The sequence below is a fragment of the Electrophorus electricus genome, chromosome 2 (assembly GCF_013358815.1).
Source record: "Electrophorus electricus isolate fEleEle1 chromosome 2, fEleEle1.pri, whole genome shotgun sequence".
In the NCBI taxonomy this organism is placed as follows: Eukaryota; Metazoa; Chordata; class Actinopteri; order Gymnotiformes; family Gymnotidae; genus Electrophorus; species Electrophorus electricus.
In genome coordinates this window covers 5,151,484-5,167,123 of record NC_049536.1, presented here as the reverse complement: position 1 = coordinate 5,167,123, position 15,640 = coordinate 5,151,484, and the positions used below count along the sequence as shown (strand labels likewise).

General features: G+C 38.7%; 2 protein-coding genes and 1 long non-coding RNA gene across 4 annotated transcripts; 1 reads left to right on the top strand and 2 right to left on the bottom strand.

Annotated features, from left to right (window-relative positions):
• Positions 1 to 1,311: 1,311 nt before the first annotated feature.
• slc5a12 (solute carrier family 5 member 12) lies at positions 1,312 to 7,080 on the bottom strand. 2 transcript variants are annotated; one of them, XM_027003164.2, is made up of 15 exons: positions 6,594 to 7,080; positions 6,318 to 6,383; positions 6,173 to 6,224; positions 5,948 to 6,015; positions 5,600 to 5,808; positions 5,253 to 5,393; positions 4,972 to 5,101; positions 4,798 to 4,886; positions 4,470 to 4,582; positions 3,468 to 3,535; positions 3,253 to 3,339; positions 2,830 to 3,023; positions 2,463 to 2,566; positions 2,008 to 2,132; positions 1,312 to 1,910 (listed from the first exon to the last, which is right to left on the bottom strand). In XM_027003164.2, exons 1-15 carry the CDS (start codon positions 6,945 to 6,947, stop codon positions 1,731 to 1,733), a joined length of 1,980 nt encoding a protein of 659 aa, XP_026858965.1. In that variant the 5' UTR covers positions 6,948 to 7,080; the 3' UTR covers positions 1,312 to 1,730. The 2 variants fall into 2 exon arrangements, with proteins under 2 accessions (XP_026858965.1, XP_026858966.1); XM_027003165.2 differs by having other exon boundaries at positions 5,654 to 5,808.
• Positions 7,081 to 8,077: 997 nt separating this feature from the next.
• fibina (fin bud initiation factor a) lies at positions 8,078 to 8,867 on the top strand. Its single transcript, XM_027003266.2, has one exon. It carries the CDS (start codon positions 8,157 to 8,159, stop codon positions 8,778 to 8,780), a length of 624 nt encoding a protein of 207 aa, XP_026859067.1. The 5' UTR covers positions 8,078 to 8,156; the 3' UTR covers positions 8,781 to 8,867.
• Positions 8,868 to 14,064: 5,197 nt separating this feature from the next.
• Positions 14,065 to 14,931, bottom strand: LOC113573106. Its single transcript, XR_003410179.1, has 3 exons — positions 14,836 to 14,931; positions 14,458 to 14,547; positions 14,065 to 14,104 (listed from the first exon to the last, which is right to left on the bottom strand). It is a non-coding gene; the product is annotated as an uncharacterized LOC113573106 (long non-coding RNA).
• Between the last annotated feature and the right edge of the window lie 709 nt (positions 14,932 to 15,640).

Sequence of the window (15,640 nt, the reverse complement as noted above, 5' to 3'; positions counted from 1 at the left end):
GTGTGTGTGTGTGTGTGTGTGTGTGTGTGTATGTATGTGTGTGTGGGTGTGTGTGTGTGTGAGAGAGAGAGAGAGAGAGAGAGAGAGAGAGAGAGAGAGAGAGAGAGAGAGAGAGAGAGAGAGAGAGAGAGAGAGAGAGAGAGAGAGAGAGAGAGAGAGAACATGTGAGTGGGCCTGTAGATTTGTTTAGTTCTAATGAAATGATTGTTTCTAACATGTTTCTTACTCTACTCTCCCATAACCCAAGGCAATGTGTGTGATCTCCTCAGGCCCTTGGCAATGTTTGCAGATTATAACAAATTTAGATCATATTTTTTTAGCTCGTAATTGGATGTAAATCTGCTTTCTAAAGTAGATGATTTTGCATTTTCTATTTGCATGGATGTTACTGCCTAACCATTCAACATTGAGAGAAAGGAGCACTTTAAAAGCATGACATTTTTCCCCATACCTCAGCAACACAATAACAGGCCAACCTGGTAAGGGAAAGGCAAGGAATTTTTTTTTTAGTTTAGTTTTTTGTTGTTTCTTGTTTGTTTGTCTGGTCAATTAATTTCAATATTCAGTGATACGCAGCCATAGTGGTAGCCCTGCAGAGAGCTGGCTGTGTAAGGTGAAAAAAAGGCTTTTGGTTCCTTTAGGTGAAATACAGAGATTGATTTGTAACTTACCATACTTTCACCACGATGTGTGATTTACTCGCAATCTATGCATGATCTCAACCATGACAGCTCTGTGTGTCTGGAATTCTATGAGAATCACACATGTGTTTTGGTGCACTTTTACTATGGAGTCTGCATGGCCCGTATATGCTTAATACAGAGAAAGCTGATCTGTGATCAGTTTGTTCTATGTGAGCAACTGTTACTCATCTTCACTCTAGGATATCCTATCACTTGTTGGCACTGACCTGAATAATAAATTGTTAACCATGTAGTTAAATTGTTAACCATGTTAAGCCATGTTAAATTTATCTCACCTCTTTATCAAGGCTGTGTGATGAGAGAATGTTGTTCTCTGGAATCTGGAGATCACAGTTTATTGTATACAACATGTCTATATTAAATATACCTGGCAAAAGCACACCTAACAAAAACAAGTTTTGATGCAGTCAGTAAAGCATGCACTATTTCATAGTGATGGGGTCAAAACGTCAAAGATGTTTAACCAGTAGGAGCACTTGTTGCTGTGTCTGATACTTCAGTATAGTATACAAAACTGAATATTTAATTATTTTCAAATCAGGTTTTATATGAAACGTAATGGGTATATTTTGATATTTGAAACAGGTTAGAACAAAACCTTAATGTGGAGTGTAGTTATGGGACAGTTTATTAATACATATTATGCATTGGTGAGATATGCAAAATTGATACTCCTGAGGCATAATGTATAAAACTGGCAATATGTGCTCACTCAATATGTTCAGTAGGGTTAAAAAAATAACTCTGACCTCTAACCTCTGACAAATGAGATGATGAAGCCCAGTTTGATCAGTTTGAAGAGCATATTCTGATTTATATTTAATTATACGGTGGCATAAACTGTATCAGCAACACGCTTTGTTTACACCATCCCTGTTTACATGTTTAAAAAGTTTTAAAATAGTGTACAACAAAAATCTATAACATAAATTTGGATATCACTCTTTTCTGTAATAAATCATTGATTGTATCTTTTAACTAAAGTGAGCTGAGTGGTTTTTGGTTTTGAATTTGTAAGGTTTAAGGTTATAGTTGTTTTAACTGCACTTTGTCTATGTCTGGAACAAAACATGTATTTACATAAGTTTCTTTCTGCATCTCATAACTCTGCTTCTTTCTGCTTTTTCTTGAGTTTCTTTTGACAGTGTCTGGGTGTTCCATGCTTGCTCTTCCCAAATCTGTTCCCAAATCCACACCATCCAGATCCTGTTGAGTTGAGAAGTAAAGTCAGTGTTGCTTTGGTCAAAGTCTACACAATTCAGTGCCACTGTGTGCCCCTCAAACTGTACACTGGGTGTCTCACCACTTTCTCCTCCTCATGTCTGACGCCACACCAGAACATACGCCTGTATTTCTCTGAACAGAAGCAGAATAGGTCACACACTGGACGAATCAACCATGGCTTCAACTCCTGTGGCTTAGTGGGGCCTATAAACACAAAAAGAGCAGGCACATCCAGTGAACAGCATTAGTACATACGCAAAGGTGACATTATGTAACATTAACAGTGTGGACTCAGTAACTTGACATGGTTAGATGTGTGCGCTGAACATCACAGATCCATATTTTAGTAACAGATTAAGCTTGGTGTGTACATGAGTTGTGTGATTATAAATAATAACTGATAAATTGTGATTTGGCAGTTAGCAGATACCATCTTCTCAAGTTATCTAACAAGGAACAAGTTATAGTTGGTCTATGGCTGACTGCTATTCTGATGATTAATGTTTATGCATTCAAGATAGCCTCCCCTTTTACCAGTTAGCAGTGTGATGAGCAGGCCCATGATCACTGTACCAAGGAAACCCACTGTGCTGTAGTAAAGGTAGGACATGGAGTACCAGGAGTCAATCAGCACAGACCTGGAGACCACACACCGTTTTGGTAAAGTCACTTATTAAAGTCCTATATTATATGTGTTAAGAAGTCACAGCATTTACCATTCTCTGCTAAAATTAAATTGTATCTGTACACATTAATGTGTAGTATATTTTCAATATGTATCCCATAATGTACCTAAAGTGTATTTTTGAAGTGTATTTTTTGTCATTGTTCTTTTTCTTGGATGTTTGACAGCTGTCCGTCAGGGTTGTGGTAGGGGGTCTTTAAACATAGGTTACTATACCTTTCTGAGGCAGAGGATATGCTCATTATCAGAGGTGTCTGGGTGATCAAAGGAGCCGTGTGGTTTACTATACTACAGTTCTCTGTGCTTAGAGGCAGGGGTCGTGTATTGGTGTCAGGGGCAGGGTGGATGAAGGCTCCCACCCCCACCCAGAAGGACAGAGCGCTGCCCACGATCAGGCCCCCTGCAGCTCCCTGGGGAGAGGTCATATATAGCACAGCATGCACTGATTTACTACTGATGCCCTGAAACTGCTAAATGCCTCCCTGAGACCCTTTGTCATGGGTATCAGCAGAAAGTAAATGAGGGAGGTATTATCATTAATGTTACATGAACAGTGTTTGGTCAGACTTTAAATTTATTGCATTTTGAATATGCTATATGGGTGTTTGACCACAATCTGTACCTTTACCTCAAACTGACCTTGGAGTTTGTGAAAGGGAAGAGGATTCCTAGTGAGAAAAGGCCAAGCATGGGTCCTCCACACATGCCATGGATGCTGAGAGCAGCCTGTTGGAGGAGGAAACAGGGTTACAAAGGCCAGAATCCAGGAGGACACAGTGGACACGCATGGGACGCTGGATGAGACGCAGCCAGTGCAGCCTGTGTGGCTGCTTTTGTGTTCAGGGAGGAATCACCTGCACAATAGAGCCCATGTATGACGCAGCCACGGCCATGCTGGTGCAGGCCACCCCAAAGACCACGCCTACAGGTGGGAGCACACGCAGCAGAGATATCAACGGACGAGCTAACAAACGTCCATGTAGGGGAGACATAATCCATAGACAACATCTCTCCTGCAGGATTAATATTAGTCATGATTTTTTTTTTTTTTTTTTTTACAAACTTTAAATTTATGGCAAATTGAATATGTTCTACACATTCAAAGGTTTCTGTGCAGTGCAGATTCTCACTAATATCAGCATAATTTATAATGTTTCTATTTTGAAACTTTTGCCTCTTCTCTGCCATTTCCAAAGCTCCAGGTGTTCAGAGTGACATCATATAAGTGACAGATATATTTTTCTCTAATAATTCCAGTGCTTGCTAGGGTGATCAGATTTCTTATCTTGCAATATACACTGACAATGGCCATTTATGATAAAGCTTTTCACATTCAGATTTACCGTATGCAACTTTGATTTCTGGTAATTTATGATTGCTATACAGAATTAGCATCTACTCAAAATACTACACCTCTTTACATGTATTCACTTTAATAAATTAATGTTTGAAATCAAAAGTTGATTATATTTTGAGCAGTTGTTAAAAAAATGCAAGAGTAAACAGAGTAAATCCAATAAATTTTGTCTTTCAGTGGTTATGTCCATGTAGAATAGTATTTACACAGGCCCTTCCTAGTTAAGGTCAAAGTCTCATATGCTGTATCTCTGGTTTTCATTACTGTTCAAGGAAAGTGTTGTATTCTTTAACAATATGTGCATATATTTATGGAAGCAGACGTATCTTGGAATGCTGCTGTTGACATAGTAATCCATGCAGCAGCCGAAGGACACCATGTGCACTACCTCCTGCTAAATGTTAATAATTAAGGGTCTACTAAGGTTACCGTTAGAGTCCTCATACATAACTACATGCCTTGACACTTCAAAAGGTTTAAATGCAATGGTGGTATTTACATAGTGCTTTGCTGATCCAGGTAGCTGTTCTGTTGGAAAGGTCTCGCCAACACTGGCTTACAAAATCCTCATATGTCACTGTAGCCAGAGCATTGATGCTAGCAGCCACTGTACTGAAAATGACAAACAGCAGGAATTCATTTCTTCAGTTCAAGATTACGTATGCTGCAGAATAAATGCCACAGCTACAATAGCAACCAGGAATCATATTTGAAAGGTCAGTGGTTCATAGATTTAAAAAAAATTATGATGAACTAAATATAAATAAGATAAACACAAATGTGTCTGGGAGGCATTTTGAAGAAAATTGTGGTATTCAGCATCTTACCTGAGAGTTCCACTGAAAGCACAGGCCACAAATAGCCCAGGAAGGCCTGGAAAGTTGCCCAGTATATCCAGTACAAAATATGGCATAAGCTGTAAACATATTCCCAAATGTACATTTTCAGTGTACTGCTAAAGTTGGGTTTGGGACATGAGATCAACAATATATAACAGTCACCTGGTCTGGAGCTGATACGTAGCCAGCGGTCCAGGGGTCACAGTTGGCGTATAAAGCATACATGATGAGTCCTGAGACCACAGCACAGAACAAAATCACCAACAGACCCAGCAGATTCAGATACAGAGCCCTGAGTGTATATGAGAGAGAATGGAAAAGCAAGAGACATAGAGTGAGAGAGAGAGAGAGAGAGAGAGAGAGAGAGAGAGAGTGAAGTTTCTTTTATCTATCATGTCTTATCATAGGGCATCTTCAATATATACCCACAGAGAAGACCTCACCAGCGAGCATGGTTCTCTGTCTTGCAGGAAATGCACCTCTGGATAGTGGACTGATTTACACCATAGATACCCAGCCATGTGAACATGCCCCCAACAGTGACAGTCCAGAATGTGTGGCGTCTCAGGGGATTGGGGTCAAAGCTAGTCAAACAACACAAACATATTAATGTTGCATAGTTTTGTCCTTATACAACACAACATGTTCAAAGTATATGCCACATACAGACACACTGTTACTTTATTAAATATACTATCCTCCTAGGAAAGACATACTCAAACATGTTAAGTGTGAAGAAGTTAGGTGAGATATAAACACATTTAGTGTGAAGAGGTTAGGTGATACATACTTGAACATGTTCATTGTAAGGAGGTTAGGTGAGACATACATAGGTGAGACATACTCAAACACATTTAGTCTGCCTCCAGCCTCTGCTGTGCTCCATGCTGTGCTGATTCCTCCATTCTTATATGAGCCTTGTATCAGCACAATGAGAAAACCAGCTACCATAACCACCATCTGGAATGCGTCAGACCATACTACGGCCTTTAGTCCTCCCTGTGCCACACATACATATACACACACATACATATACACACACACACACACACATGGGTTTAATTTTTATCTCAGTAATGACAGAAACAGAAAAGCCCGGGGCAACATCAGCATAAATGTCCACTGCCCAATCACTCACCAGTGTGCAGTAGAATGTGCAGACAATACCAGTGGCAAATATGGCCCCCCACAGATTGAACTGTGTTACTAGGGGGAGAATGTTTGGAAATACAGCATTAGAATGTTGCCTAAATTAATATTATATAATTATGCACGAAGGTTAACCGTTCCATTTTAATTACTGCATAAATTCATTGTGTTTTAAAGCCGAAATCACTGTGTTTTTATTAAATTAATCACGTGCCTTGATTAAGAGCTAAAGCTGGGGCGTAGACCACCACTCCTGTGTACACAATCTGTGAATTTTAAAGACAATGCTTTCAGTCTTGACCTTTGTCATGAACTAAGAATGGTTTAGCTTATATAAGCAAAGAATTGATTAAACTCACTGTTTGCACCATATAAATGAGAGTAGCAGCTATGCGGACTGGCTTACAGAAGCGCAGCTCGAGATACTGTGAGAAAGAAAGCACATGCATTTCACATCTACCAGTTTCTAGCAAGACACTGATAGGGTAGAAATGTAAACAACCTGCAACTTTCTAAAGCCATCTAAGATACGGTACCACAGCATCACATTGAAACACTACATGCTCAATGCTTGTACAAAATGATAATAGGATATTTTTGTTCAGTCAACTAAAGTAAGCCTTCCATAGCTGTACCTCATATGTGCTCGTAATCCCTGACCTGTAGAACACAGGCAGGAAGAGCTCTGCTGTTAAGATCACCATAAGTGTGTAGGCGAAGCCAAAGATAATATACGAGGCCCCGAAGCGGTATACATCGGCTGGAGCTCCAATAACCGTTACTGCTGACATGAAGCTAGCTGTGAGGGAGAGCGCCACTGGACCACAGGTCATCTGCCGGCCCCCAACCAAAAATTCACTGGATGAATCATTCTTCCTCTCCTTTATGGCAAAAAAGACACCTATACCTGAAGAAACTACAAACAGGCAGGCAAAAACTATATAGTCCCACACTTGAAATGTTCCAACAGCTTGGTTCCTTGGCTCCATAGTAGGCTAACTGATGATGATATATGCTTAATATAATTAAGGATAGATGTGCTGGCTGTAATGCCAGGATCCACAATGTTTCTCCAAGATTGAGAAAGATAAAGCACTATGATTCTTTTTATCTTAGCGTGAATGATTTGAAGTACGTGTCTTAAAGGTCGAAAAGTGCTGATAACATGAGTCATGGCACAAATTGCAATACAAGTCACATTAGTTATTAACTTATCATGTGTTGCTCTTTTCACACTTTCTGCTTTTCATTCTGATCAAAATCAAACTGTTTTGAAGGAAACTTATGTAGAAACGTATCACCAAGAATACAGTACTGGTATTATTAGGGAGAGCAATTAGTTTGAAACAGAGGTTAAATAAATTGTGTAACATATAGTCATTAAGACATGGTTTGCTGTTACTGTAATATACGATTTAATTGGTAATGTTTCTCAGTGACCTTTGTAAATGTTTCCACAGATTTTACTCTCTGACTCAATTCTGGTGCTTGCACTGCTGAGGAAGCATTTGTGCAGGTCTATTAGAATTTGCATATCATTTGCTGTTTTTAATGGCCTGATTTGAGAAATGTGATTTTGCTATTGCCTCATTGTTAGATGAACGCACTTTGTCCATGGAAGGTTCTGAGTGTGTGTGTCTTGTTGAATGGGTGTTTTTGTTCTTTGTTCTTTTAAACATGTGGACAAATATTGCATTTTTGTGTGACACACACATCCAACCACCCACATACACAATGCATTTCACTGACAAAACAATACAAAAGGTTTTGTTTCTGCTGAAGTGAAATAAATCCACCATGAAACCACATTTACTAAAATAATTTTTTTTTTTAATTAAACAAGTATTTTATGTATTTTCACTATTTCCTTCTATTTTGATGTGGGTACACAAACTATTGTAGCAAATTAACAATTAAACAATTTGGAAAAAAAAAAAAACTTTTTGTGCACAAAAGTAAATTTCAAGACAAGTAGTCTATAGGTGACAAAATATTATTCCAACAACAGACTAGTAAACGCGACAGTACACCACTATTTTGCTCATCCATAAGGTTATGGATAAGACTGTGCCTACGAGTGGCGACGAGGGGAGGCTTTAACTCCAGTGCACATAAAAAGGGTGCTACGGTGCTCTGATATTCCAGATGTTGACATCGATTAGTTTGAGCGCAGCCAGCGTCTTTTCGGAGTGACTAGAATGATCCCTATTATATGGCCTTTAGCTTTAGGCTTGTTTTCATTGCCCCTTTATAACGCTGAATATAGGGGACCTTTGCTCCCCGAGATGTCAAACGGGACGTTTCACCACTTTTTCGTTCCAGACGGGGATTACGAGAACACTGAAGATCTAGAGAAATGTCAAATGCTTTTTAAATGGCTTGACCGCAGACCATGTGAAGTGGACGAAGAGCGGGATTCGGTTATTCGCGACGATTTTATTATTGTTAAGCAACAAGTCGAAGACTCTGCGAGAATTTTCGAAGGCCTTGGAAGAAGTATTTTGTACGATTTGGACGGAGAAGATTCTTACGGGAAATATCTGAGACGGGAGATTGATCAAATCAGCGAGGCTTTTTCGAACGTAGAAAAATCTCTTCTTGAGCTGGAAGGAAAATTCAGACAAGGGCAGGATTCGGACCAAAGAGAGGAGCAGGAGTTAACCAGAAACCTCTTAACCCCAATGAACAACGTGAGAAACACTGTACAGGAGACTGTGGACATCTCTGCGGGGCTAAAGGATAAACACCATCTTATCTCTCTCATTATCCGTAGCCATGGAACGAGGTTAAGCCGACTCAAAAATGAATATCTGAATATTTAGGTCTAGTTGTTAATATAAAAAAATAATTATTTGTCTTTTGTCTTTGTCTTTGTGTGTAATGACTCTCAAGACAGTATGGGTTGGAAATATAGGATATATATATATGTGTATATATATATATATATATATATATATATATATATATATATATATATATATATATATAGAGAGAGAGAGAGAGAGAGAGAGAGAGAGAGAGAGAGGTATGTTTTTTATTATTTTATTTGATTTGATTTGATTATTATAATCTTATTACATATAAACTGCTCTGTACAATTTTGCAGAGATAATGTCATTAAGATTGTTTAATGAATAATTTTCATATAGTCCATATCTACTTTATTTTGTGAATTATTTTGCTAACTTACTCTATGTATATCCAATTTGTTGCTTCTTAAATAATGTTATTGTACTTTTAAAAATGAAATTTGTTTTGGTATTCACATCTGGCAATTTCCTGTTTTTAGTATATTTATTCAGTCCCAAGATATCAGTAAGGATTTTTTTTCCAGATCATTGATTAGTTATTTAGCCGAGGAGAAGAATCTAAGCATTAGCTAAAGAGGCTGGGTCAGAGAAAGTATTTCCTGTACCATATGACCCTATGGCTCTATTGCCTTTGCCTTGTACCATGTGGAAGAACAATCAAAATCTGTGCATCAATATGTAAAGACAATGACCCATTCTTCCATTTTGAACGCTTAGGAGGTGTCTGCTAAGATTCATCTAGTTAACAGCTCCAATGTGTACTGAAATGGCTAAATCTAAAATCTAAACTGTTAAGCTATAACTTAACTGTCACCAGTTCATTTCCCTACCAGGATCCTAACCTCCAGAACCATGCTATAGTCCACAGAATTAAATCTGCTGAAATATGTAAGCTATAGCTTCTATAGGCTTAGCTTTGCCAAGCAGAATAAAGATGGGGGGCATGCCTACTCAATCCCTTCTGTGCGTGTGTGTGTGTGGGGGGGGGGGGGTAGCATTTCTTGTTATTTATCCTTTGAGGTTGAGGCTGAGCCTGGAATTCTGTCAACAGGAGATTTTGCTAACAGCCCGATGTTACCGGCTTTGGTTCTGTTCAACAGAGTGAAGGTCTGTCCATTTGGAATTGGTTTCTGGTTGTTCATCAGAAAAAAAATTAATTGTTCATTTCTGTCATCAATGGGGCCTTTTACGCTCTTTTCAAATATGACTGAACAGGAGCAAGATGTGGAAAACATTAGTCATGCTAGCTAACATAGCATATGGAGCAGCCATGCAAACCTGCCAGCCCCTCAAGTTTTTTTCATTACAGATCAGATGTCACTTTGATAAGTATTTCTGTATAGTCATTATAAAGTAACTGTACAGTAATTCTAATTTTCTGTCTTAAAACCTTTCTATATATGTTTGGGACTTTCTGAATATTGTTCATCACATTGCCAGCTTCCTCAAAGCCTTGTAATGTAGATTGAAATGCTTTTGTGTCAATATACATACACATGTGTGTGACTGTTTGTGTTTGTGAGTATGAGACTGTCAGCATTCCTTGAATCCTCCTTATATAAACAAACAGCAGCTGTTGCTCACCATACCCCCCTGCACCCCCTACAAACACACACACACACACGCACACACACACACACACACACACACACACACACACACACACACACACACACACACACACACACAAACAAACACACACACACACACACACACAGGCACACAGTCATTCACAGATGTCACAGAGATTTAATCAACAAAGGATTTCAGTTCAGTATCTAACGACAAACTGCTAAACTGGCTACTCTTTCCCCTGTAAATCTTCATCCAATTATCTCCGTTTACCCAGTAAACTAAGTAAACGTCTGATAAACATCAATTAACTGAGATACTATTCTTTGTCTAGGGAGCAATGGCTTAATTATTGAGAACAATATGCTTGTTATTTGTACAGAAACTACTGACATGCAAAGCTCCATAACAATGCACACAGTTCATACTAAAAATTATAATTTTCCATTAGCAACTACTTTCAAATTTTTCATATATATTCTTTTCTAAAGTGTATATTTGCATATTCCTTTATGTTCTGATCTATTCTAAAGACTATGGTTAGTGTAGGGAGTGGACCTCTGTGCTGCCAATGCATGTGGAGGCTTGAGAGAGGAAAAGTCCTGTATATGTGAGTACTACTGAGTTTTGTCTCAGCAGAGACCACAGCATGGCTGCTAAGTGCTACTGGATCCTAAGGGGATAAAGCCTGAGGGCATGCTGGGAAAAGAGCTAGGATTGCACTTCCCAAATCCTGCAGTACAAAGATCATCCTAGGACAGCAGGGCATTAATTAGCTTTAAAGGTTGAGACATACACTAAGGTGAAATGATGAAAGAGACAGAGAAATAGAAAACTCCACAGGAACATTTGAGATGGGAAAATAATTTTTTAGAAATTATAAATCAACAATACTGAAAGAAATAGAATATATAGTTTGGGTAAAGGTGAAAGAGCAAAACAAAGAGAGCTAAGCCATGGATCTTTACAGTCTTTTGTATTTAGAAGAATAACAGGAGAGAGAGTAGAGAGGGAAAATGGAGGAAAGAGAGAGAGAAAGAGAGGGGGGGAGAAAGCACCAGGGAGTTTGATTACAATTTCCTCTTTACCCTGTCTGCCTAGCCTCAGAGCCTTTCTCCCCTAGAGGACCATAGTCCAAACACAGCCCTACTCAACTGCCACAGACCTCTACCTCCCTTCCTGCAAAGGGGCCCCACACACCACTCTCATACCACAACTATATGGCAAAATTCTGGGACAAGATTAAACAGAAAAACAAAGATATAAACAGATTGATTCAGAGTTTATGGTAATTTGGAGAAGAGATTGGACTGCAGAGATGATCTAGGTAGTGGGGGCACTGTATGACTTCCTGTGGTGTATGTGAGCTTGCAGCAGAGAGACAGCAAGGGTTTTACTCTGTGAAGGTTTCTTTGTGTTTTCATGAATGTTCATAATGAATTTGTGTTTAGTATGCAGAGAGAGAGGAAATGAGATCATTTAAATGTATAAGAGTATGGTGCTGGATAGCTTTGACTTACAACCATATCAAATGACCAGAGCAAATGGAGGAGAGTTGTGGTGTATTTCTAAATGGAGATGTGGTGGGTTTCTAGATGGAGAAGGGGTTGTTGTAGGTTTCTAAATGGAGGTTGTTGTTTTTAATGGGAGAGAGGATGGTGTGGGTTTCTAAATGTAGTAGAGGTTGATGGGGTTTTTTTAAGGGAGGACAGGTTGTGGTGAGTTACAAAATAGAGGAGAGATTGTTGTTTTTTTAATGGGGGAGAGGTTGTGGTGGGTTTCTAAATCAGGGAAAATCAGCAAAGAAAACATGAGGCTTGGAACACGAACAGTGTCTAGGATTAACACAATTACTAGCAAGCACACAGGCAATAAAGGCAGGGTTTAAATACACATACTAATAAGATTCAACAAGACACAGGAGCAAGTCATCAGGGATGGGGAAATAAAACTAAGGAACAGAACCACAAGGAAGTAAAGCAACACAAAGACAGCTGACAGGGAAACCATGACAATAAAGACGCTAGGGAGTGGCCAATCGACAATATTCTAGGGATAAACTGGAAAGATATACACTGATCCCAGACAAGCAACTGTGAAATACCTGAATGTGAGTATACTGATCATGTACACACCATGATCAAATGTATCTGTTAATAAACAAAAGCCAAGACCACAGTGGACAAAGGAATATGTTTGAATTGTATGCACTCATTTAAATGTTTTCTACAGTCTTACTCTGGAAAGAAAGTCTACAACAAGGGTAGAAATCTAATTAATGCTTCATTGTAGAAAGTCGGTTTAGTGGCATGTTTATATAAGCTTCTGCCAAGATCTTCCCAATGCTCTATTCCTGGACCTCTGACGAACAATGTACGCAAGAGTTGTCATCATTCTCCCGGTCCTCTGTACTCTTGCCATTTGACATTTTCATATTGCACAAGGGTCATGCAGAACAGTAGAACAGTAGAAACTCATTTTAACTCGATTTTAAATTTCCTAACAAAAGAAAGGCTTTGCAGCCTCATGTAGCGTATTTCCTAAATTTGAATTACATATAAGATCAGTGTACACATCAATCTATGATCCACCAGTTCAGCAAACATAAATTCAAACAGATCTCATTTCTTGCAAAATTTAGGGATTTTGATTGTATGTTTGTTATTTTCCGAGTGAGATCTTACCATTGAAACAAGAGATTTGGATGCACTGATTATGTTTAGATTACAATAAAGTTACATTGATTATGTTTAGATTTCAATATATTAAAAAATCTTTATCGATAAGGTCATTGGCAATGTTGCTTTCATTAGTTCAAATGCTTTTAATGTGGTAAAAGGCTTAGAAAGGAAAATCTAACAGTGGTGGCCCTGTTCCCTATGAGAGTAGAAGTGGAGTTTTTACAAGGAGAAATGGAAAAAGAGCTAACCTCACTTTGGTGATCCCAACACCTAAAATGCTGCAGTGAAATCAATTAGTCCTGACCGCTCTGAAATCTGTGACAGCCCTGAAAGGTAACTTAAAAAAATTGAGCTTTGGAATCAAAGTTCTCCAGCAATTTTTCACCCTACACTAGGTGCCTCAAAGGGTAACAAACAACTTTTAGCATGTTCTGGAGCTGAAGTTCTCACTCTTTTTTCCTCTCCACTATAGCTGCCCCAAAGGGTAATGTAAAAAAAAAAAATCTGAATTGTCCCCTTATGGTCAAAGCTGGTATTGCATGCTAACTAACGCTGTCAGCCCGAGTGTCGCAGGGTGCGGGGCAGGATGCACAGACTCTCTTGACAGTCTAGGACGTTTATTAACATAAAACACAGACGACATAGGTGGCACTCACATAATATCTACTGTGAACATAACAATACAATCAACATTAAACGAAGACTGTATACACATTAACGGTAACTACACACACCAACATTACGGCTACAGGGGCTCTCGCAAAGATCGACATTAACACTTAGGTAGCAACAATGACCAACAATGGTACACCCACTCACAGGGGTTTAAATAGACCTGTGTGGAAAGAAAGAAATAATTGGGTGTCATCAGCAAAAGCAGTGGTAGGAGAAGTCATGAGAAGATATTTCATCACCAAGAGAACGAGTATGCAAAGAGAAAAGAAGAGTACCTAATACTGAGCCCTGTGGACACTGGTGGAGAGTCTACATGGATTGGATGTGGATCCTCTCCATGTTACCTGATAGGATCGTTCCTCCAGATAGGACTGAAACCATTTCCATGCAGAACCAGTCACACCAAGGCTTGAGAGAACAGAGAGGAGAATGTTGTTGTTTACTGTATCAAACGCTGCTGAAAGGTCCAGAAGAATCAAGACAGATGACAGTTTGGCAGCTTTAGCAACATGATGTTTCTCCATCACTGCTATGAGGGCTATTTATGTTGAATGTGCTGGTTTGTAACCAAACTGATAGGGATCATGCAGCTGTCTCTGGGTGAGGAAAAGATATAATTGATTGTAAACTGCTCGTTCAAGGGCATTTTAGAGGAAAGAGAGAAGTGATACATGTCTATAATTGGTTACCTTATTATTAGTACAAAATAACGTTATTTTATGACAAATTTTTCACAGTTGACAATTCCAATGAAAACTAACCTTTAAATGGAATCACTTTTTGAATCGCTCGACTAGTACAAAGACTGGGTGTACACCAGCCATCTTCCAAGTCATGTTCAACTATCAAATCTGAATAAATCGGGGAATAAATAAGTAGGTTCACCACAACTGTGTTGTTACTATGCAAGTTGTTAATATCAAATGATGCACAAACACCACTGTTGCTCATGACAGAGCCTAGCTAATCAAACAGATTGCTTTAGCTATCATACATGACCTCATACGGTAAATGTTCATCAGAAGCAACACGTTTCTTTCTATATAAATGTAAAAGCTAACTACTTTGTTCATAGCATTACCTGTTATAATACATTTTTATAACAGGAGATGTTTAAGCAACTAAACAATTTGACTCACCTTTAACAATGGCCAGCTTTCATTTTTCATTGCCTCTGCTCTTTGAGTCCATTGAACTGAATCACCACATTGTGGTCACATGCTAACTGTGTGGTGTTGTGGTGTCTGTTGTCGGCCAGACAATGGGCCCCCTCTTTGAGTCTTGGTGCCTCCCAAGGTTTTTTCCTCATGCTATAGGGAGTTTCCCCTTGCCACTGTTGCCTTTGACTTGCTCACTGTGTGCTTAGACTCAGACATATGTAAAGCTGCTTTGTGACAACAGCTTTTGTAGAAAGAGGTATATAAATAGATGTGACATTGACTATGACAATTAGCCATTAGCTTCTTTGTTAATCTTTTTTCCCTCGAATTATCCTGGAAGGGTAAGGAGAGAAAGAAATTCAGTGGAGATTATGCCTAAATGTTAACATGCTATACCAACTTCAGTCACAAGGTTGCGAATTAGATTTACATTTTTTATGTTACCCTTTGCGGCAGCTATAGTAGGGAGAAAAAAAAAATGTTTTCGCACTCTTAATCCAGAGCACACGTTAATTAATTGTTTTTTTTTAAATTACCCTTCAGGGCATCCATAGAAACTATTCTGTATTAAACATTTTATTTACTATTTTCAATGTTCATTTCACTTTATTTTTCTATTGTCAATCTTCCCTTCATGCATTTTACTTCAGATTGAATTGATGCACTTGGAGGAAGGTTTTTTCTCATGATTTGATGATTTTTCAACTTTTGTCGAGGTACATAACATGATTATTTGCTTTTAGCAGTATAAAAACAAATGATCTGTGCTCAGTCTTTGTCACAC